The 10,899-nt window shown below is 33.6% G+C and overlaps 1 protein-coding gene and 1 long non-coding RNA gene across 2 annotated transcripts; one reads left to right on the top strand and one right to left on the bottom strand.

The window, feature by feature from the left end:
• The first annotated feature begins 3,770 nt into the window (after window positions 1-3,770).
• LOC123220110 lies at window positions 3,771-5,035 on the top strand. The gene is made up of 5 exons (XR_006502991.1): window positions 3,771-3,928; window positions 4,022-4,077; window positions 4,150-4,312; window positions 4,827-4,861; window positions 4,948-5,035. It is a non-coding gene; the product is annotated as an uncharacterized LOC123220110 (long non-coding RNA).
• A 1,294-nt stretch (window positions 5,036-6,329) lies between these two features.
• On the bottom strand, window positions 6,330-9,100 carry LOC123220539 (UPF0481 protein At3g47200-like). The gene is made up of 2 exons (XM_044642786.1): window positions 8,736-9,100; window positions 6,330-7,679 (listed from the first exon to the last, which is right to left on the bottom strand). The coding sequence occupies exons 1-2, from the start codon at window positions 8,867-8,869 to the stop codon at window positions 6,416-6,418; spliced, it is 1,398 nt and encodes a 465-aa protein (XP_044498721.1). The 5' UTR covers window positions 8,870-9,100; the 3' UTR covers window positions 6,330-6,415.
• Between the last annotated feature and the right edge of the window lie 1,799 nt (window positions 9,101-10,899).

The following is a 10,899-nucleotide window of genomic DNA, read 5'->3' as shown; positions in this document are numbered from 1 at the left end:
CAACAAGGATCAACAAGAAGATTATTTTTCTTCATTGAATGCCTTCCATAAACTATTTCCAAAATCTTACAAGTACAAAGCACCCAATCCTTGAAGGGATGCATGATTGGGATGAGACTCACGAATCTGGACAAATGAAATAAGCAACAGATGACCAGATTTGAACCCAGTTTGCAGTTGAAAATGTTCAAGAAAATTAAAGAAAACTCTCTAAGAATTGCATCCTGTACAAGATACAGGCTATCAAGGTAGTGCCATGACAGTGCTGTTGCGGCTGAACGTTCAAGTTGAAACTACATAGACATAATTCATCATGATTATTAAACGTAAGCGCACATTCTGAAACCAAAATTTGCAGTAAGATTAAGGGAAATCTTACTTTGGTTGTGAAAGATTCACTCGCATACAGGGAAGATGTATAGATATTAACCGCCTATGCACTACTTGAGGTGAAGCAAATTGGGTATGGCATCTTCTACATATGAACATTGGCCAATGTGCTATTGATTGGAAAATGCATCTGAGTAAAGTTAGTAGTAACCTGGAACACTAGGAAAAGCCAAATTGAAGTAATAACAAAAATATGATTCCAGCAAATAATTATGTCATGGCTCAAAGTGAGTCATCGAGACATGGGCAGTAACTTGGGAAGAGCGTACAAGGCTGTTGGTTTCATGGTGATAGCAAGGGTAAAAGTTGCTCTAGGATTGGGGAGTGTCAGAATGGAGTCATGCGCGTCATCTTTGCACAAATTGATTGGAGCTGGAGCCGCCCTCTTGACAACCTTTCTGTACCTTAAGAGAACACTTTTTCTCTCACAAATGAGAAAAGACACTTCAGGAGAATACAAGAGAAAGAAAAGGCTTGTATGGGGGTTGTGATGGTGGGATAGATTTGGAGAAATGAACCATGATATTTGTAGACAACCATTTAAAAGCTGCAGCAAGGCTCTCCAACAAGACTATCTATCAAATTCAGAAGCCAACAAAAGAAAAAAATTCATATAAAGTTGAATGTTTTCTACAAACTTCTTCCAAATGCTTACATATCATCTTTACAATGGGGAATATCTTCATGAACTTGAACACGTAGACTCCAAAACGCCTTGCCGCATCTCCATGTTTCTACCTCAGTTACAAGAAACCATGAAACTCCAAATTAAATCGCAAAAACGGGAAGCTAATGGTTCCACAATATCCAGACTGTGATGAGAAGCTTAGTGTGCTCTCAAGTGAAGATTTAGAAGAAGAGAATCTCTAAGAAAATCTTGCAGCAGTTAGGTGAGAATTCTAATTCATATACAGTTGAAGCGAGTGAAAGAAGCGGGAAATTAAGGTAGTTGCTTCTTATTTTCTTTTGTAACTGACATTTCACTTCTGAGAGTTTCCAAGCATAAATGTAAAACCTAGCATGCTCAGTTTTTCATTCTGTCCAGTATGGTCACAAATTGGGAAGTGGTGATTGAATTCTGAAAGGGGGTTATCTGAATTCAATAATTGAGAATTTGAGATGTGGATTTCCGAGAAGATACATGATCTTAGCAAAGAGATTAGGCGATGTACACCACCACTGATCTTGTATGATGAGAGCTTCGCCGCCACGACACAGACCACATGACTCCATGGATAAATTTCTCACTACACTAAGCAAATGCAACGGGTAGAATAACAACAATTTGCGTAAAAACAGATTGACCCATAGGCAAGAAAGGTATGACCTATTGAGTACATGCAACCGGCAAGTATATGTGCTAAGTACCTATCAACAAAGGTTCATATATAAAAAGTTGTATTGCAGTGTAAATATAGGGAGAGAGTGTGGTGGAATAGAGAGCAAAGACGAATCTCTTCGTCAGTTTATTCGTTATTTATGATATCCAACTCGCATTCTTTACTTTAATTTCTTTTCTCTCTTGTAGTGAATAAGTTTTCTCACTGCCAACTCCAACTAACTTTTCGAACAGCCTTTGCAACCATTGATGGCGCTGGTTATGGTGATGGCAAGCGATCTTGATCCAGCATCTGCCATGGCGTTGGCAAAAGGTCTTCGTGATGATACAAATATACACATATCATATGATTAGATGATATGTGACATATCATCTCATCCGTTTATCCAATTTAGTACTCAAAACAGGTTACATATAGCATTGCTCTTCAAGAATATATTAAATTATGTGTATATTTGTAGTATTTATTATAGAACAATCTTATTGCAGGACTAGACTGTTTGGGATGGAATTGGTTACTTGATGTTATTATAATGAAGTACTTGCCAACACCATGGTAGATTATGGATTAAGAATGCTTGCCATCACCATGACCAATGCCATCAATGGCTGCAGAGGCTATTTGAAAAGTTGAGTTGGAGTTAGCATTGAGAAAACTTATTCAATACATTGAGTGAAACAAAATTAAAAAAAAGAATGCAAGTTGGATTTTATAAAAAATGTAATGTGATGATCATGGGTATAATATTTTACCTTTGTATGTGAAAAAAAAATCATATGGAAAAATGTCAGTATAGTAATATTTCAATTTGTAAGGATGAAAACGATCGAAGCTAGGGTTTAACTTAAACTTATTTTAAAAATATAATGTCCAGTTCAAACTTGTTCAAGCTTATTCAAAATGCCACCAAAGGTTTGCTGACAGGTTAAAGTTTTGTCAGAGTGGTGAACAACATTATTAATACGATGAAAATTGTCAATGGTTGAACAAACAAGTATGAGATAATCGTACATTTTTTTTTTTTTTTTTGCAATTTCAATAATAAGAAATTGTAAATAGAGATAAAATTTGCCTTTGCTTTTTATTCTGCAACATTCTCTCCTTATATGTATACTTTAATACAACTTTTTATAAACGAACGTTAGCTGACAAATATTTTATCCATATACTTGCAAGCCGCATGTCATCAATAGGTCGTACCTTTCATGTCCGTAGATCATTCCTGTTTTTTCTGCAAATTGCTGCTATTCTACCTGATGTCCCTTGCGTTTGCTCAATGTACTTAGAAATTTGTCCAAGGAGTCATATGGTTTGTACCGAGGGGGCGACTTGTACGAGATAAGTGGTGGACTACAAGGCCTAATCAATCACAGATCTCCTTGAAAATCCACATCCCAATTTGTGACCATGCAAGACTGAATGAAAAACAGAGCATTCTATGTTTTACATTTATGAAAACAAATCATATAAAAAAATTGCTTAGAAACACTCGATATCAAATGTCAGTTATAACAGAAAAAACAGAATCAACTACTTTAATTTCCCGCTTCTTTCACTTCCTCCAACTGTATATAAAATAGAATTCTCGTCTAACTGCTGCAAGATTTTCTTGGAGATTCCCTTCTTCTTCTTCTTCTTCGCTTGAGAGCACACATTAAAGTTCCGAAGATCTTTATCAACCAGACTTGCAATGGCAAATAACGATCTTGAGCGATTTAATTTTGATTCAGGCTCGCCTATCTTCATGTGTGGACAATGCCTTACTCACTTTGCTAGCCCTGAAGGAGAATATAGAACAGTAAGCTTCTCATCACAGTCTGAATATTGTTGAACCATTAGCTTCCTATCTCTGTGATTTAATTTATGGTTTCATGGTTTCTTGGAACATGACTTAATTGATCACATAGATCTGCATCTCTCATGAATACTGTTTTCGATGCAATTTTCAGGATTTAACTGAACGGGAAGTTTTAATTCCCCGACCACAGTAAGATATATATCCCTTCATCTTGCCCAAATTTTAGTTTCAGACCTGGACTGTATGTTGAGTGGGCACTTAAGTTTTATACTTTTATGATGAATTCTGTTTTTGTAGTATCAACTTGGACATTCAGCCCCATGAGCACCATGATCTTGATGGCACTGCAACAGCTGTGGCGTATTGTAGAGGATGCAAAACAGGGATAGGCTACAAAATTGTATATAAATATATATATTTTTGGAGTTTTCCTTAATTTTCTTGAATATTTTTCAACTCCAAAGTGAGAATAATTTTTATGTTACCTGTCCAGATTTGTGAACATGATCCCGATAATGCAGCCCTCGAAGGAACGGTTGCTCTGAAAATGTAAGATTACGGAAGACATTCAAGTATATTTTTTCTTCTATTTTCCTGATAATAGATAAATTTTTACTGTAGGACCTTGCTACATTTTTGGAATGGTCAAGATATATTTTCCTTCATGGTACACGTGCCAATGCCTCGGCTGCCGCTGCCACCACTGCATCTACATGAGCCTCCATTCTTCTTGTGTATAGTATGCAATACCCAGGTTGCTTGGAAGCAAGGAGTGTATAAAATAGTAATATATCTATCTCTCGGTGTTTCCGAACCTATTCAAGCGACTTTTGTTTATGATTTTCAGAGAGCTTCTCTGCAAAATCTGCATCATTTAGAACCATTAGCTTCCTTTCGCTGTATGTAGCAATCTTACTTTACCTAATCAATAACAAGTATTTATTTAGATAACATGAATATTGATTTCTTGATTTAAAAAAGTGTCTCTTTTAGGCTCTCTGTCAAGATAGTGAGCTTTGCCTTCGAGTTTTGTAAGCCAAAACATGTCTTTGAATGTTTAGAAGTTATTTGATTAATCTTTTCTTATAATTTCCATGCAAATTGGGATGTCTATGCATACCCAAGCTTTTGTCAACATGGGATTTGCATAAGACTGGTATGGTTGCTTTACAATTTTTTTTTATGAATGCAATTGTTTGATGGCACTGGCATTGGAATATTTGTAATAAAATCTATACACAGTTATGTATGATAAAAAAATCTACTTGATCTAACTATTGTTTGCACGCATTTTGCAGGATTTGGTGAGTCCGAGAATCTTTTTCTCAGAGAGGTGAGAAATCCCTTCATGTATACTCAAATTTTGGTTTCAGACTTATTAGCACAAACTTAGCTTGATAATTTTGATGAATTATGTAGTATTGAATTGGTGGCTGAGCCCCCTGGGCACCATTTTCTTCATTCGAGTGGCACTTCGCGGCTAGCATATGTGAAATGCAAAGGATGCAATGAGGTGCTGGGCATGAAAAAGGTAATATTTTTTCACAAAGTTTTCCTTCTTTGCTTTCAGGAATATTGTAAGCTAACTTTTATATTACTTGCCCAGATTTATGAAGAAGATCCTAGTTATAGACTTCTAGTAGGAAAAGTCGGTCTCGATATGTAAGTTGGTGGAAGTTGTTAATTCATAGAAGACATTCAAGTATATAATTGTAAGCCTGATAGAAAAATCTTATTGCAGGACCATGCTGAAGATTTGGAATGGAACTGGTCATGGGGTGTTTTCTTTAATGAAACGTGTGACAATGCTAATGTACCCGCTGGCATTAGAACATCCAGAGCTCCACCCACCACCACCACCACTATCACCACCGTCGCAGATGTGTTGAGTTAGGAGTGGCATTCAATTGTCAGTAACCTCCGTTGACAAGCAATTGTGGCGCTGGACTATTCTTTCATTTTAGTTTTTTAGTTGTTTCAAGATATTGACAAAGAAATGAACAATTATAGCCTCTTTATGGTCATGAGCTTCAAATGGAAATAACACTTGACAATTCTCAAATTGATAGTTTGATCAAGTCAATTTTGGAGATGTAATCTAAAGATTTGAGCAGAAGATTAAATTCAAACAAGAGCTCTAATTCAGTCAAGAGTAACTCACACTGGTTAAGCCTTCTACCATTGTTACTTGAGTAAAATGATTTGAATTAAGTTGAGAATTGTTAATCATGCTTTAGACATTAGTATTCAATGCTCTGATCGCATAAGAAGGATAGAGGTTTAGAGAGAGAATAGAGAGAAAATCATGTGAATAATTAGCTTCTATATATACAAATTTTCAAACTCTACACATTAGAATATACATTTTTTGTTAATTACTAATGAAACTGTAAACAGAGAAACATAATGTAATAGAGAAGAATAACCATGGGAAGAATGACTCCAAGAGTTAGCTTGAGAGGTGAAGCGAAAGGATCGCTTATTAAAGACCAGGTTTCAAATAGCATGACCTATCTCCCATGTGAAAGAATCTTAGACCAATTTGCTTAAGGGTTATGGTCCAATCACTGTCTTGAATATGCAAGGAGGTGTTGTTTGTCTCATCTCAACAATTATCAAATCAAAATATGGTATATATTTGTTAAGACTAAGGCTGTAAGACCTACTTAAATTGCTTTAGCCTAAAATTTATCTGGTGGGTAATTAATAGAAGGCATGTCATAAAAAGTGATTATAGTAAAATAGTGGTTTTAAAGATCAAAGAGATGATTATGGTAAATGATGAAACATATAAACATAGATTAAAAATGAATAATATGTAAATAGAAAGCTTTTATTATCAATAATAATGAACGGACAACGCTTCAAATGCAAAATAACTAATTCACTATCGCTTGAAAGAATTTATGGTTTGTAGAAAAGTGAGTATCAAGAGTACAGAAGCTCCAATAGTTGCTGTACCTTTCCAGATATCACCAAAATACACGCTTTTCAATTTTGCCATGTCTCGATTGTATTTACTGTTATAGTGACCCTTCAGACCCTGGTAAATATAATTGTAATGATATCCAGATGAACAAATTTCCACGCTAAGTTTGTTGAACAAATTGGCTAATGCCTTGCAGTCGCCAATGGAGTTGGAAATAATTCCCGCATCAACAAGCAACTGCGTATCCCTTTCGTCTTCAATAAGATCATCTAGCAGTATAACATAATCACAGACGATAGTACGACTGTGATACTTACATTGCTCCAAAGCCATTATGTTCCGAAGCAGAGTTTCTGTCTTGTGGTGAACTGAAAGTAGTGGCATTCTCAGCTCGCTTCCTTCAAATTTTACCTCAAGTAAGGACGGCGATTGATCTCGTGTAAATTTCACTCCTGATTCATGTAGCTTCGTGGCACAAGGTAACGGTTCTGAATCGTTACCTTCATAATCTTCAGGACGGTCCTCTGCTCGGAAGTTTTGCACTAGAGTATCTCTTAGCATATCCGTGAAATGCATGAATCCATGTTCGTCAGATACATCAGAACTAAAAAACAGAGGCCTGAAGAATTTTAAACAAATTTTAATGAAGGACGGGTTTCCGAGGTTACTGAGGCTACTGCGAATTGAATTGTATATTTCCTCGAGTAAGAAATATGGAAGTTGATTTTCCAGTAACAGCAAGTCCAACTTTAAAGCAAGTTTATCAGCTGGTATCCTTAACAACCTGTCATTTGCATTTCCCTCAAAATTCCTCAAAAGGAGCTCTAAGATAAAAATAGCATCACGTCGAATCATATCAAAATGCTCATCATTCTCGAGGTTAGAGGTCCCTGAATAAAAATTTTGTATCTGATTGCTGTGTGTATTGATGATCTCTGAAAAATACTCACGATTCCTTTCAGTTCGTCTGAAAAACCCCTCCTCATGACGCTCTTTTCGTCCGTCCATGTCTTGTAATTCTTCTCCTCTACGGTGTAAAGGGCCTATTGAAAGTATTTTAGGAGTGTAGGCTTCTTTCTTTCCTGCACGAATACTACGAGGGACTCTATCGATACAGGAATCTGGAGGATCAGTCCTCGAGTCATCTGGCGGCCCATAAGTCTGCTGAACCACCCGGGGCCCTGTAGTAACAGTACGCATATGTGTGTTCATACTGTAGTACCTAGTCAACAACATAATAGAGAATGATAATATTAAACCTCAAACAGAGATCATTTTGCCTGCCTTTGATATTAATATTAATTATATTACATAAAATAGTATTCAGAATTAATTTATGAATATATAAGACTGATTGTGGATAAACTTTATTTTGTTCAAAATATCTCTCGTGTGTGTGTGTGTGCGCATATATACATATATATATATATATATATATATATATATATATATATATAGGGTTTAATGACACAACATATAGGGTTTAATGACCAAAAAAGACAAAAATTTCAAATAAAAGTTAACTCTACCCGGTAAGAGTTTGCTTTTTTAGTTAAAAGGAAAAAAAAAAAATACTCATTCTAATAAGAAAATTACAGAGACCATGTTTGTCGATCATATGGCCTGGAAATGTTTAGTTTGATTAGTTGAACCGTTAATTGTTAACTAAACCGATTAAATTATGTAAAAAATTAGGTTTGACTCAATCAATATAAAAAATTGATTTTTTTTCAAAAATTTATTATAAAAACTTAAACTAAAATCTTATTTATCATATTTGAATATATATACCATCAAACTGTGTTTATTTTAATGTTAAATAAGTAAAATTATTTATCTGATCATAAATTATATAATTTTTTACCGGTTTGACCACCAATCAACTATTATGGATATCAATTGGACTAAATCATCTTTTACACCGGATCGTTATCTGATCTAGTTTTTAAAACATTGATTGAACTAATTTAATGTTAACACAGTATCATAATCAAAGGTCTAAAGTTCAAATCCTTACACTCAAGAGGATAAAGAAAAATTTAAAAAAAAAAATTCCAACGTTTCATGTTAATAAGTAGGTCTTTTGAACTATTTAATATTAAGCTTTTGAATGGGAAGACAATTTAATGATATTTCCGATCCTGAGTCAATCCAAAAAGTCATTCCAATATTTCATGTATAGTTATTAATTTCTTCCAACCAAACATCAAACATGAATGGTAAATAAGTTGAGCGAATTAATCGTATAGAAAACTAAGAAAATTAAGTGCATGAGAACCTGAGTAATTTTCCCGGAATAAAAGATAGTTTTCTCAGCATCACTATCCAGAGTTGCCAGCGCCGAAGCTCAGAGGAATGTATTAGTATCTCCCGAATCGCTTCCTTTTCTTTGCAATGTGGTTTTCTCTCCATCTTCAGTGTAGGTATATATAGACATGTTCACCTTCATAAAGTTCTTCTTCCCTTCTTAATTATGCCGGTAACCAATAAATGAAACAAAATTGATCACATTCAATTCAACCACCAGGGTGTCATACTTAAACCATATTATGAAATCGTTCAGGTGGAATCGTGTTAAAAGACAATTATTATTAAATTAAATCCATAATAGCTGTCTCTTATTAAATATATTTTCCCAGTTATTTAATACATGGGGCTCTTTGAGCCAGTGACCATTAATTGTTGCCTTCATTGTCCGTTTATCACGGCGGACCCAGAAATGATATTTAAGGGGGTTATTGTTACAGAGATATAAATATATTTTAAATTAAAATAAATATAATTATTTATACCAATATATATAGTGTGGCTCTATTACTTGTTTATAGAGTTAGAGTCCTGTCAAGTTAAACTTGAATTAGATTTGATTTGAGGAGAGTTAAACTTGAGTTTGAGCTCACCAAACTCTCCTTAAAATTGTTCAAGTTTGACTTACTTGAAAGAAAAACATTCGAATTGAATCAAACCAAGCTTTGAGATCAGTTCGATACTGTAATCAAGCAAAAAATAACTAAAATTACTTTGTTTTGATGCGTACTGGTCAAAACGATATTATTTTAATTGATTCATATTAATTTTTTAAAGCTTGTGAGCTTAGAGAGTCAAACACCCTTCAAACTTGAACTCAAGTTCAAATTAAAAAATTTTTAATTTTCAAAATTGAATTTGAGTTCGAACTTGAATTCATTTGAATCGAGATTGCTTTAAGTTTATTCGAATCAAACTCATTTTTAAGTTTAAATAAGTTCAACTCAAATCCAACTCTACTTGTTTACTTATTTAAAAATTAAAAATATGCTTCATAGCATAAGATGCCATATATATAATATGAGGCAGTAAAATAGTGGGTGAGTGTATATATATATAAAATTCATTTTTTTAATTAGTCAAGGGGGTCAAGATCTGGATCTCTTCATTGACGAATAGATTCTAGATCTCTTCATCAATGAAGAGATCTAGGCGAAGAGATTCTAAATCTTTTCATCAACAAAAAGATTTGGATCTCTTCCTCGATGAAAAGATCTGGGCTTTGCATCACTTCATCTTTGACGAAGAGATTCCAGATCTCTTCGTCTCTAATGAAAAGGTTTTAGATCTTTTTGTTGAGAAAGAGATTTAGAATCTTTTCATCTATATCTCGTTATATCTTTTATCTCTGATACATATTAATCAAAATGATATTGTTTTAATTGATTTGTATTGATTTTTCTAAGCTAATGAGTTTGTAAGTCAAACACCTCTTAAAGTTGAGCTTGAGTTCAAACTAAAAAAATTTTAATTTTCAAACTTGAACTAGAGCTCGAGCTCAAATTCATTTGAATCGAGTTTATTTTGAGTTTATTCGAATCAAATTCCTTTTTGAGTTTAAATAAGTTCGACTCAAATCCAATTTTATTTGTTTACTTATTTAAAAATTGAAAATACACTTGATAGCATAACATATCATACATATAATATGAGGTGATAAAATGGTGGGGTGAGTGTATATATATAAAATTGATTTTTTTAATAAGTCAAGGGGGTTAAGTGTATATATACAAAATTAGGTCAAAGAACTATTTCCTACTCAAGTTTAGGTATATTCTCAAAGTCATACTTATGAGATTTAAAAACCTTAAAGTTTTATTTATTGGCCAACTAAAATTAAAAAAATAAATTTATTTATGTAAATTGATAAGATAATATTTATATAAATAATTTTTAAAAAATAAATAATTATATTATTTAATCATAAATAATTATATTAACTTTGTAAAAATAAATTTACATAATTTATTTATAAATAAAGGTTTATTCTTATCATTCACAGTCTATTTGATTAGGTGAATGTGCATGTTTTCCACGTGCTAATCCCAAATGGTTTGGCAGCTGTCACGTGCATTTTGGTCCAATTAAATTACAAACAGGTAAGAGCCGGAGGTTGAGATTCATTTTCACACGCT

This window comes from Mangifera indica, chromosome 7 (genome assembly GCF_011075055.1).
Source record: "Mangifera indica cultivar Alphonso chromosome 7, CATAS_Mindica_2.1, whole genome shotgun sequence".
NCBI classification, from domain to species: domain Eukaryota; kingdom Viridiplantae; phylum Streptophyta; class Magnoliopsida; order Sapindales; family Anacardiaceae; genus Mangifera; species Mangifera indica.
The sequence above is the reverse complement of the archived record's forward strand: the minus strand, read 5'-3'. Positions and strand labels throughout refer to the sequence as shown.